This window comes from Paralichthys olivaceus, chromosome 1 (genome assembly GCF_024713975.1).
Source record: "Paralichthys olivaceus isolate ysfri-2021 chromosome 1, ASM2471397v2, whole genome shotgun sequence".
NCBI lineage: Eukaryota > Metazoa > Chordata > Actinopteri > Pleuronectiformes > Paralichthyidae > Paralichthys > Paralichthys olivaceus.
The window spans coordinates 8,089,564-8,103,153 of record NC_091093.1 but is presented as its reverse complement, the minus strand read 5'-3'; the positions used below and the strand labels follow the sequence as shown (position 1 = coordinate 8,103,153).

General features: G+C 38.8%; 1 protein-coding gene across 2 annotated transcripts in view; it reads right to left on the bottom strand.

Annotated features, from left to right (window-relative positions):
• LOC109624731 (leucine-rich repeat-containing protein 49) overlaps positions 1-9,131 on the bottom strand; it is a 36,888-nt gene extending 27,757 nt beyond the window's left edge. Inside the window, exons 1-8 of one of the 2 annotated variants that reach the window (XM_020079603.2) lie at positions 8,874-9,131; positions 8,694-8,759; positions 8,542-8,611; positions 7,262-7,504; positions 7,000-7,099; positions 6,423-6,626; positions 5,605-5,671; positions 246-389 (exon numbers count right to left, since the gene is read on the bottom strand). In XM_020079603.2, the coding sequence (XP_019935162.2) occupies positions 246-389; positions 5,605-5,671; positions 6,423-6,626; positions 7,000-7,099; positions 7,262-7,504; positions 8,542-8,611; positions 8,694-8,759; positions 8,874-8,954 (975 nt within the window). In that variant the 5' untranslated portion in view covers positions 8,955-9,131. The remainder of the gene's footprint in view (positions 1-245; positions 390-5,604; positions 5,672-6,422; positions 6,627-6,999; positions 7,100-7,261; positions 7,505-8,541; positions 8,612-8,693; positions 8,760-8,873) is intronic. The other variant, XM_020079604.2, reaches the window with a different exon arrangement.
• Positions 9,132-13,590: the final 4,459 nt, after the last annotated feature.

Below are 13,590 nucleotides of genomic sequence, written 5' to 3'. Positions count from 1 at the left end.
TGACTGTATCCTGCAAATATATTGTGGTTACCTTGTATAACATTTTTAAAATATTTCTAAATCTACCATACACTTTCAAATAGGAGAAAACAGAACCTCCTAAATGAAAATTCAGCCTTGAATTAAAATAAGATTGTGTTCACTGAACAGTCGGTGCCTCTTTCTCTGTATGACTTTGTAGTTAATTGAATATGCAGTGAATAAAATGCTTGAAGCGGTCACTGATTGGAGAAGGGGCCCCTTACCACAAAAGAGATGCAGTTGTGCCTCAGGTTAAGTTCAGTCAAGCAGTCGAGGTTCTGCAGATTTTCCACTCTGGAGATGTTGTTTCCTGCCAGGTTCAACACCTGTAGCTCACTCAGGTGAGAAATGTTCTCCATCCTGCAGATCTGCAGGAGAGCACAGTAAAGACAGAGTGTTGTGTCAGAGAGCAGATCTAGATAATCATATTCTACATGTAGAGTGACACAGAGGGAGGTAGGACCAGCACAGCATAACACAGTTGAATTGTATACATTCAGTGCTCACTCTCACATTCAGGCCATGTACTTGAGGATAATCTGATTAAATTCGTTTAGAATTCTTTAGCCTGCAGCAGCTTAATGTTGAGGGGTGAAAGAAACCCCAAAAGCAGCGTTCTCCTTTCTTTGCAATGCTCGAGGCTACTCCTTCTGCAGTTGACACTGAAACAGAAATGGCGCTTCCATACCTCTCACATTCCTCATGTGAACCCCTTCACTTAGACTATCTGTATCACTTGGTAAGATTTGAAATGACGGATTTAAAGTGAGTTACATTAAGCCCTGACTCCTGTTTGACTTCTCAAATTATAATAACAAACAAACTGCTCAGGTTCAAACTGTGGTGAACTCTTGCCTGCCTTCTCCCTTCTTCTCTCTCACTCTCTCTCTCTCTGGGGGAGATAATTTAGGAGCCTCTGTCATTATGACACAGTTTCTTATAAATTCCCAGGGGCTGTTCCCCAAAGGGGATGATGTGTTTACCCTCTGTAGTGCACACTGTACATGTGAAGGTAAGGACAAACAATTATCAAGGATTCAAGGATTCTGTCAAAACATAATGATGTGAAATAGGTGAAATACCATAGAAATTTTAATAAGAGTCAAACAATGAAATCTGGTTTAAACTAGAAACAAAGGTTTAAAAAACACTTTTCTGCCTCCAACAACCAGTGGAGTTTCAGTCTATATAATAATTTTTCAATACTCATATGACCCTGACCTTTAGCCTTCAAGCGAATTTAAAGAAAGTACCTCAAGGTGTCCATGAGATCCATTGGTTCACAAGACCAAAACCATGTTTGTAAGGTCACAGTGACCTTGACCTTTGACCTCCACATTTTATCAGGTCGTTGGGTCCAAGGGAATGTTTGTCCCAGATGTAATGAAATTCCCTATGGGTGTTCCTAAAACATCACAGTCACAAGAACATTTGCTCACTGGGACCTTTGACCATCAACCACCAAGTTCTGATCAGTTTATCTTAGTCCAAGTGAATGTTTCACCAAATTTGAAGTAATTTCCTGAGGGTGTTCTTGAGATATTGCGTTCACACAAGAAAGACTTACGGACAATGTGAAAACCTTCAGACTCTGGCTGGGAGGAACACAGACACATACAATATATTAGCGTAAACTCAGTAATATGTATGTCTGCCTGGAAAATGCAACCATCTGTCAAACTTGACATTCCTATGAGTTTGTGACGCAGGCTTTCAGTTAATCACTGAGTAACTGCTTGAGAACTGCAACCTTGTTTGTGTGCTATCTCCCTCACTCTATGAAGCAATTCACACCAATCTGATGCTGTGCAAAAACAGAAAGGTACGGAAATGTAAAAATTGCCTTTTCTGTTGGTATTTAAAGATCATTTGCAAGGTAACAAAGTTAGAACAAAATGCTCTGGAACTGTGAATATATATACTTTTATTTTGTTTTCTTATTTACTAGTTTTCACTCAGTAAATTATGTTAAAAATATTTCACTAACTGTGTGTAATGTCCAGTATTATTTAATCTGTAGAGAAGCATATTTCACACTGCATACAGATACCTACAATCTTTTCCTTTAACAGTATAGATGCTGGTATTGTAACTTGTTTTCACTGAGATACTGTTAAACAGTTTCTTCCTATTAGTGATAAGGTTCTGAATCTTATTCTTTGCTTGAGCCACGTCAAAGATTACAGTCAATAGCTCTTACAGGCACAATAGGAAGTGTGTCCAACTGTCAGTTGTGTGTTGTATGACACCTAAAGACACAGACTATTGTCAGTTTGACAAAATGGATAGTAACTTTAACTAAAGAGGGTTCTGTCTACTGACCACATGTGAACATATGCAGTGAGCAGCATTGTTAAAAGAATTTGAGTATAAACAGTAATACAGTCTCATCTGGTGCTGGACACTACAGAGTGAGATCATCACGCTGCATTCAAAGGCTTTACAATAGTTGTGTATATGGTCTCACAGGAGTGAACACCCTCAGTCAACACATTATCATGACACACTAACAGGACGACAGCGTTTCAAAAGGAACAGACCCAGACTTGTGATGATTTCTGCTTTGAATATCAGAAGATGTAAAGTAACCACGTGTGCAGTGAACTATCACTGTATGTACTAATATGAGCAAAAACACTCGCAAAGATTTAAACAACATCATCTGAGAGCCAGACTTTGGCTTCCCTGATGGACACGGGACAGGCGCCTTTATATCAAATATCTGTCAAGACACAGTGTCTCTACACAAACCTTAGTAGACTTTGGATAAACCCGTCTGAAGATATTTGAGGATCTTGTATTTCACATCATGAATGCTGTAGGTCAGGCATGCAGAATATAGTAAGGTGGTTTTAGTCTTTGATCTGTGCTACAGTTATATGATTTCATTTTAATAAATATGTAAGCAGAATCTGAGAGAGAAGAGGATTTCTGTGGAGATCTTTGTGAAACTAGTAAAAAATCATGTGGACAAAAAAAGGTTATCCAACAAGGTCAGGTCACTTTGTACTGTAGCCCCATCCCTTCTCACTCAGACTGAGTGAATGCACACTCCCAAAGAGAATATCTGCTTTTGAATAGTCCTAAAAAAAAATGGAAATGAAACAGCATCCTCCTAAAGAAATAAAAATGAGTGAAAAGATTGTGAAAAAAAAAAAGGTCGGGAGTGATTGGATGACAGTGATGTACTACTTGTGGTTGGAGCGAGCAAACCAAAGGAAAGAGGACAAGCAGCTGGTGTTATGTGCACGACAGAAACTTGACAACAACCTGAGTGGGTAAAATAACCATGACTTCAACATTATTTGAATTCATTTGCCTATTATTCCCCCTTGCTGAATTCCCTCACCTCATCATCTTGTATTATCATCGCAGTGATAACGTTTGGGTGGTCAGGTCTCTGGCAAGTTTGGAAAATGTTGAAGAAAGTCGATTGAACAGTTGTTTAAGTGATTGAAAAGAAACCTGCGCAGAATAATAGCTTTATCATCTGCTACTCAAGAGGCACCTTTCAACAAATGGCTACCTATATATACAATGTGCTTTCATTACCAGCGAAGACAGCATGAAAGGTTATATTTATTACCTCGTTCTAAAGTCACTCACTTAATTGTCACATTATCAGTGATGTTTAAATTCACTGTACAGATGTAGATGTAGGAAATAGAGCCAATGCACAGAGCTTAAGGCAACAAAGCATCCTGTGTGAGGGAAAATAACATAACACTGAACAGTCACTGAATAGTAATTGGGACCCTTGCTCGTGTAAAGAGGAGCCAACATTAGAGAGGTCTGGAGTTGCTCTCTGAGGAGGGGGTGGAGGCAGACTGCTGGCAAAACACTGATTTGACTAAGGGACACTTTTCTATCCTATTGTTTTCTTTCTTCTTTTTTTTATGGCAAGTGCTGCTAGAATCCTCACCTAACATCTGGGTTACTTGCATTATTTTTTATTTCTCTGGCTTTTGATATCAGTGAGCCAGGCCCTGCTGTAGAGGCTGAGCAAACAGCACCTAATAATACATGGATACTCAAATTCATTGCAGAGTAGTCTAATCTGCCACAGCTGAAAACCACTGCCAATGCTGTGAACTTACTCTCTGTTGGCAGCTTGTTAGTTACACCTACTGCAGCTTAAGTCTAATGCAGTCTAACACAGCAGCCCTGAAATAAATCCCACATTCATGAAGGTGAGAAGGTTCAAGTTTGATTGAAATTGTTTTACTCAGGCTTTTATACAACCATATGTTAGTTTTGGAAGATGCAATTACCTCCGTTCGATTGATTTTAAGCAAGATTACACAAAAATTATATATACATCCAAGAAGAATCCACTAAATTCAGGGATCCAGGATTTTTTTCTTTCTTTCTTTAACACCGTGAGATTGTCTTTTGACTTTCTCAAGTCTCAACTTTCTCAAGACATAATGCAAAGATCTTTATGAAGAGAATCAGGCATGTGTATGAACAGGTGGATAATGATTCAGATTTTGTGAATCAAAATAAATATTTTTAGGGGGGTGATTTTTTTTCAGTTACTGTATGGTATCAAATAATTAATTTCAGATATATAAGAGAATTGATATTTTACCTATGTTTTGTGAGCAGTTTGCAGATTAAAACTGTGTACATGGTATATATATCTGATCTCAATATGCAAAATGGTGATGAATTGGTAAATCCTTTCAAAGCCTTTCTAGTTAGCAATGCTGCTGAAATGTATTGTGTTATACAAAGAGGTGTATCTGTTGAAAAAACATATAGAAACATGTATCTATATAATGCAATAGAATTTAAGAGCAGCGCAAACTGCAGCCTCCAAAACTCAGATAAAGTTGAATCAACACTTTGCTGAAATACAAAACATTATAACTCTGATGGACGCAGGATTTACTGGATTTATTAGACTGCATTTGTTTTACTGAGGTGTGCCTGTAAACTGCAAGAGCGCAGAACTAAAATGTGCCTGTTGAATGACTTATACTGGGGTCACTGAGAAAGTGGATGTGGGAGTAGACTCTGATGATTTACAGTCCTTTGTTCACTCACAGTGCTGTGAACTAAATCACATGCTAAAGACAAGCCCCTAGGTGAGAGAATGATTTTAATACCAATATGATTTCTGGCTTAAATATGACACAGTGATTCCAGGACATGACCTACATGTTCCCAAGAGTGTTTAGGATCTACAAAATAGAGCTGCACTATTTAAAGTTTCATTTGACAGTAACAACTGGACAATTCAGCTAATACGAGTGCCCTGGGTAGAAATCCCTTTATAGGTCAGTCAACTAAGATGAAGGGTTTAGACGTAGCATGACTACATCAATTGTCACGGCTGCTTGGTTTCCCGCTGTCGGGTCTTTATGACTCTATCATTCAGAGAACTGCGTCTCACATAACAACCCAGCAGTTATCAACAGTGTGGAGGAGGAAGAGGAGAAAGTCCACTTCTATGGAACTTTGCAGCTGAAAATTGTTAATCCATTCACAGTATGGGTGTCTGAACAAGACTGAACACACACACACGCACGCACACACATACGCACGCACGCACACACGCTGTAGGTGGGAGTGTGGTACCTGATTCTCATGCAAATCGAGGATATTCAGTTTGGACAGGCGTTCCAGGCAACAGATCTTCTGGATTCTGAGAAGCATCAGGAAGAATTGATATAAAATGTACATGAAATACATATTGTCACAAGTCAATCAATAACATTTCAGCTCTCATGACTGTACCAGGCTAAGCCACTTGGTAGAGTGCGTGTGTGAGTGATGGGGGGGGGATCAAAGCGTATCAAAAGGTTACATTCCCCCGAGGATACTGAACTTACAGTAGTGTACAGTGACTTATTGTTCAGGAGCGTCCGTATAGATTCAGATCAAGTTACAGTTCATGATGAAAGGCTCTGGTCTCTTGAAAAATGCCAATGGAATATGAAGAGAATTCTTTTCGGAAACTGCACCTGACCGTGGAAGTAAGTCTAAAAAGACGAGTGTCATGTTTATAACTGTGGAATACATGTGCATCTGTAAGATCTTTGTGACAACCACTGTGTCGACATTTTCAAATAAAAATGGCCAACAATGAAATATATGTGATTAAATAAATCATTAAAACTCTAAATCCAAAATGTATTAAAAATTATACAAGCGACACTTACACTTTCTCAGGATGTTGCTTGGCCACTGTGTAATATTTAAGTGTTGCCGCATGTCACATTAAATTCACATTTGTTCAAGAACAAAAATAATTATTTGTCAATGAAGTTGTATCTGCTCTGCCACAAATATGAACTAAACCGTAATACCTTCAACATATAGCAGAGGCAATTCAGACAAATCTGACATGTTCTTTCATTCCTGTGCTTGTTGCTGTGTCTGTAATGAAAACTAACCTGTTCTTCCCGAGCATTAGGATCCTGAGAGAACTTAAAGCTTCAATGCCAGTCATTTCAGAGATGTGATTGTCGTACAAGTTCAGGAAAACAAGCTGCTGCAGATGGGACAAATGCTGGACTCTTGTTATTAGATTGTGCTGGAGGTTGAGTAGCTGCAGTTTTTCCATGATGCCCAGCTGCGGGCATTCCTGCAGACAGCGCCTGGAAAAGAAAAATGTTTCACAATGTAGGTTTTATTCAGATCATCGATTCATCTTCCTGACATTAGAAAGACATTTTATCTATGAGCTATTAGAGATGTTTAATATATACATATTGACTGACTTGTTTCTGAACTCTCACCAATAAGGCAATTCTTTGTCAGCAAACATTGATCATTGGAGACACGGGGTGGGTTTTAATTGAGTCTATGCTGCTCCCTGGTGGCTACCTGAAGCACTTGCGAATTTAGATGAAAGTCTGGTGGTCTGCACTGCTTGTAATTCTTCCAGTTTTTTTGTCCCATTTACAGCCACTTCCAGTTAAACTAAGATGTTCTACACTACAACCAAAGTAAATAACAGGGCAGAGGTACCTGTCCAAGTCAATGCGTTGAAAATTGGACTCAAAACTGTCCCAGGGCAACTGTGTGAAAGGGACACCAGGAACAGCACTGTAGTATCCTCCAGAACCACCTGGCAGAGACATTACACACTGAATTAACAAAAGACGTTATGCTGTGTATTGAATAACAATCTGTGCAATACATGAGAATATTATAAACTGTACATATCAAAATCCAAAAGAAACAGTTTCCTAATGTCATAATATGTGTTAAGTGATGTTGCAACATTTACCAGCTGGCTTGGGAAGGTTTAAGACATTATGGTAGTATGCAGCTAGAGCGCTGTGGGTTGGTCTCTTAGATTTGTCGCTTCCGTCTTGTGCAGCATGTGAAAATGCAGCCGAACCACTCAGAGCGGCAGCTGCTGCTGGTGGTACATCATGATGTTCAGTATCTGTAGAGTCACTGGCAAATGATGGCACGGGTGGTGTTGTCTTGACAAATGTTCTCTGGCTGCACGCAAGCAACCAGGTTCCTACAGAGATGATATCACAGTTAATGAGTGTGGATGTAAAATACTGAATGGCCCACAAGGTCTTGCAGCTTAATATTGACCGAGGTAATGATGAGAGGCCCTGACACAGTCAACACCTTAGAGCACCTGGGTTCTCTGGCTCAAAATATTGGGTAAAATTGTAAAAAAAAACTTGGTGTCACCTTTGATTACGACCTCACCTTAAATAATCATGTCAACACAGTTGTCCGGCCGTATTTTCTGCAGCTCAGAAAACGTTCAAAGATCAGCATGTTTTCATCGAGGAGAAACCTGGATATTGTTATTCATGCTTTCACTTCCACTGGCTTGGATTATTGTAATTTTCTCGTCACCTGCCTGAGCCAACAGAGTCTACATAAATTACAGCTCGTCCACAATGCAGCAGCCACACTCTTCACCAACTCTTCTAAAAGACAGAGATAACATAGAACTCAGATTTTAGCTCCTCCTAACTGGCCTCCAGTAAATTTCAGAATTTGTTTAATTTTTCAAATTGATTTTAATGCTGCCTTTTAATGCCCGGACTGGACTTGAACCTAAGTACATTTCCGATCTTTAGACACCATATGTGCCAGGTCAACTGAGGTCCTCACACTGCCGTTCCACAGTCCCGACTGAGGACTAAAGGTGACCAGGCCTTTTCTGTCAAGGCTGCCACTCTTTGGAAGAATAAACTCCTTATTCACTTATACATCTCTCTTAAAGACCCATTTTTACTGTGCTTTTTCCTTGTGTTAATCTGTCTATTTTAATCATTTAATAACGTTTTTTCATCATGTTATCATTCTTTTCTCATCTTCGACATTTTTAATTTCTCTGTCTGTGAGATCTTCAAGTTGCTTTGAAATTGTTTCTCAGAGTTTAGTTGCTTTTTAATAGTTTTTAACTTGTAAAGCACCTTGTCACTGTGTTTTGAAAGGTGCTGTATAAATAAAGCCAAATGATTGATATTACAATACAATCTAATGTTGAATCTCACGGTGGGTGTGTGAATGGGTGGACTGGGTTATGGTTACCTTGGTTGGAGCGATCCATTGTTGGGTAAGAATTCACGTGTGTGTCTTTCACAGTATCTTGAGAGGCGGACTGTAAAATGGTGAACACGACAAACGGTGAAGCGTTGGAAACAAGCGGTTAACCATTGCATGTGTGGTTTGTGCTGACTCACCACTACCTGGGCTCGGTCCAGCACCAGTGATCTGTCAGGTGTGAGGTGCAACTTGCAGCTGTTGACCTGCACATCAATTGTGTTGCATTGAATAGGACACAAAAACAGACGGGATCATCTCAACTTTTAGTAGTTAGCTGACGTCCTCTGAAACAGAGGTCTGTTGAAAGTTATATTTACCATGGGGGTGAGGAGCATCACTCTATCACTCACACACGTGTTGTGTTTGTGAGAGCGCTTCGTTTTGCTATTTAGCTCCATTTGGCTAACGTGTGCTGGACCGATATCAGCGGTGAAACAGCTGTTTCAGTTTCCGGTGCAACGTCAGGAGGGTTAACACGTGTAGCAGAAGAACTCAGTTGCTGCTGGACGGCTGCATCTGAGATGTATTCCTCCGAACCGACGCTCATCTTCACTTCTGACGCTACAAACTTCCTCCAAGGCAAGCACTGTTACCATGGGAACGACGGAGTTGCTTGGTTACTCTCACTTCCCGTGTTACCAAAAAAACGATCCGTAGAAGAAACAGCTCTTTAAATGTTCCTCTTGCTATAGGGTGAATTCAGGAGATCCGGGGCATTTTACTTCACACATTAGATCAACAGATTTACACCTTTCTGTCATCCTTCAGATGTTTTCTAACCACAGCAGAGGAAAGAATGGAGAGATCATACTCACAGGAGACATGACACAGCTTTTATATCCTTTGTGCCAAAAGAGAAACTTAGAAAACTTCTGGCTGTATTTGATAATCTGGCACAGGTCGTGTTGTAATCTGGGACACTTGTATTAGGCTTTAAAGAAAGTCTGAATCTCCAAGCATACATTACAGAAAGCTCAATAAGAACATATACAAGTCATGGAAATGTCATTGGTTCTTATTAACTTATTTTTGTAAAGAACTCCATCTTAAATAAAGAAACTATAAAATGAAATTAAAACATTCTATTAAAGGTGTATCAAATTGGTTTTTTTTTTTAAATCAATTAAAATTCAATCAACAGCAAGCAACAATAACAATATCAGATTGTCCATTCAGTAATGTTTCATTCTATCAGGGTGAACAAACTGTCCTTGCAGGTGAGAGACTCACCATCATCAATCAGCCCATTGTCTTCTCCACGTGTTTAGTGAAACCAATGGCTGCAGAACACAGGACCGACTCTTCAGTGCTTTTTAGATCATCTCTGTCCTTGAGAGCAAACTGATTATGTGCCAGTTAAATAACCAGACAATTAGTTTAAACAGACTGGGACAGACTGTTTTTACCATTTACTCCTGTCTGACAACTACAGATCATATGCTACATCTCTTTAGTTGATCATTGTTTTGCTTCAGTCCCTAAATGCACATTTCCCCATTTAGAGATGTTCAGTGATTACCAAAAGCATGGTGTGCCACATAAAAGATCATGATTGATAAAGTGGGACAACTTAAAAAATATTTGGAGAAAAAAAACTAAAACACATTTTCAACAACTTAATGCACATTTTGTTGCTTGAAGACACCACAAACAAAATTTGATTTAGTTAGAAAAGGAAAAAAAGCCTAGGTGTCCAACACAACCTAATGTCCCACATTACCCAAAGTCACCCTATAGGTGGACTCATTCTATTATGCTCCTCCTTAAAGTATTATTCGCTTAAATGGTGGAAGTTTTATTTATTTATTTATAAGCCTTTATTTAACCAGTTTAGTCCCAGTGACATAAAAGCAATCACTTTTACAAAAGAGCTTCAGCAGTAAAAGTAATTGATAACATTCAAATTCAAACTTGATCATATTAAACACTTGCACACTTACAACCTGGACCCAAGAGATTTTACAAGAACTTGTTCAACTTGACATGGTTTTAAAACTAAATATCAGTCTGGAAATTATTCCATGAATCAGGTACCAAAACCCTTCAAGCTTTCCTTTGTAACTCAGTCTGAACTTTGGGAACAACAAATTGTAAAATGTCCATAGAGGCAGTGTTTTGTAGAAGAGACGTGTACAAAATTCACTCTTAAATATTGTTCCTTTTAACTTTGATCATTGTTAAAAGTGCTATTTATATAATCATTATTATTATTATTATTATTCGTAGTAGTAGCAGTAGTAGTGTAGTAGTAGTAGTAGAAGTAGAAGTAACTGCGGTGGTTTTAGTTGAAGTAGTAGCAGTATAAATGTGATTTACTTTAGTTTGTACATTGTGTTAACATTGCTCTATTCCACAACAACATTTTCTTAAGTCAAATAAGCATAAAATAAACTGAGGGTAGCATCCCACATTGATCTGACTCTTAGGAATCTGGCTTTCTAAACAACCATATGATGTCTGCTGCATACACTGTACTTGACAGGTTACACTCTGTGTACTGTTCACAGAGAGTGAGAGGAACAGCAGTCAGCAGGGGCACACAGGTCACACCGGGGGGAGCGGCCTTCAATTTTTTCTCATCACACTGGAGGTCTCTTTGCAAATTACACATGATTGCGATGTATTTGCATAGACTTTTTCCATCATCATTCTAAACATAATTAAAACAAAACCTTTCAAAAAGAAAGTAATTGCTTACACTTGCACCTGAGAACATCATATTTGGGCCTGTTTTTTCCCTTCTGCTTTGTATTTGCCTGAGATTGCAGCGATAACTACCCCAACACCTCTGATGACAGACCTCTCACTGCGGACATCTTGTCATTACATGAAAAGAGGCATAGGTGCGACAAATCAGACAAATTATGGCTCCACTTTAGGGTTAGGCGTATCAGTGCGGCTGCAGCAGGGAGCCACACACAGAACCTTGATTTATTTTAAACTGATTTATCCCTGCCATCAACCTCCTCTTCTATATAACAGTTAAATGTACATAGACTGAACATTTCAATGTAGGGTAATCCAAACTTTAATTGCCAAGACCTTTTTGACGAGTCAGAAAACCCTGAAAATGTGAAGAAGTACCATTTGAGTGACTGTAAAGTTAAAATATGCTTTGTTTCATGGATTGTATTACAACTTATTAATTCTTTGTCATGCAGTGAGTACATAATACCATTTTGGATACTGTTTACACACATGTTTGATGCTCTTTATTTGCTCTATATACAATAAACTATAATCCAAATTTAATCTCAGTCAGTAACACCACAGAACACCTAATCGAATGATCGAATAGAACTGTGCACAGTTGTTTCAGCCTTTTTACTCGAGCAGTAATAAGCAGTTGCTCAGAGAACACAAATCCAGATTCATGAAAGGGACATCCCACACATTGCCTGTCACTGTCTATTCAGGAAGCACACGCTGACACATTATGGGAGGCGATCATCAACAGTTTATGTGACAGGCCATCATTGAAAAAATACAATGTAAATTCCAGTTACGTACAAATATGTAGATTCAAGCTTTATTTTATATTTCTTAATATACATCACTGAAGAAACACAGACACCGAACAATAAAAGGTGTTATTCCTGGATAGGATTGGGTGTTCAACACAGACATTCAGGTTTTTCAATCAAATATGTGCTGATTTGTTCTATTGAGCAATGGCAGATGAGTCCTTGGCACTTGAACCTCTACTGATCACATAATTAACACTGCTGCACTGAAATAACAAAGCTTTTGGCTAAAATCTGGTCATGTTAAGGGGGTTTCTGATGATAGCATTGTTTCAGTCTAACAAGCGGTGTCCCACAAAGTGCAGCTGCTTTGAACAAACATAATCAGCTGGTCTCTGGGGGCCCGTCTCTACTCAGGGCCTCAGGCAGTTGCTGCTTTGCCGTACCCCATTGCGACATCTCTGCAAATTAAACAAATGTCAACCTCATGCAGGCTCCAGTGAAAAAAAGTAAGTGAATCCCTAAAATAATAATAGATTGTCCCTGGAGACCTTGATTATTTGTACAGTATTTTTTAATCCATTCAGTGCTTATTGAGATATTTCATCATAAATCATCAACATAAAACAATTGGCCTCAGCATTATATAAGTAATTTACTTTTTGTACCACCAGTAGAGATTGTTTTTATTTAATAGGACTTAATTTATGTTCTGCAAATGTGAGTCCCTAGATTACACATGTGAAGTCAAATGAAGACTCCCACACTCCCATGGCAGATTCATCACAGTCTCATGGGAAGTCAAATGTATCCGATCTTTCAATGTGAATGAAAGCTGTGATGTGTAAAGGTCCAGATTGGCAGTTTAAGCCCTGCCTGCAAGTTGAGAGGTAGAATTCTTGAAAAGCATAAAAAAGACTGAAAAATCGGAGTGTTAGTTGTGGGGGTCTATCCTTAGGAGAGACACCTCAAAGAGATGTTTGGTGTTGCAGTGTGAGCCAGAGGTGGGAAAGTGGTAATTATTAAAAATTAAAGAAAATGTCCAGGAAATGATTTCATGACTGATACATGTACATGGCGATTTTGAGATTTAGATACACCCCATGCAATTAATCCAACTTAACCAGACAACCCTGTAGTTAAATCTGTCTTTGTGTAGCTAATCATATTCACAAGAATGTGTCAGAGGTGAGACAAGTGAGAAAACAAGCAGTTGAAAGAGAAGAAGGTCATTTGACAAAAGATGTTTACTGAAAATAGGAGGTGGTCTCAATTCTGTTGCTTCAGGATTTTTCTAAAAATGCTGGTAAATTTAATTAAACAAGGCATGATAAGCTGTGAGACATGGTTTATTTACACTGAAAAGTGGAAATGACCTTCCAGACTTTGTAATTTGCTCTGAGGAAAAAATCTTCAATAGCACTGAATATAGCAATAACTATAAGAAACTGAATGTCTACAGATTAATTGTTAGAACCCACCCCCATCCCCCACACCAGGCCCCCATGTTGCATTGTACACAAACTGGCATGTGGTGCTGATAGTGAGTCAGACTGCTCACCAGCTGTGA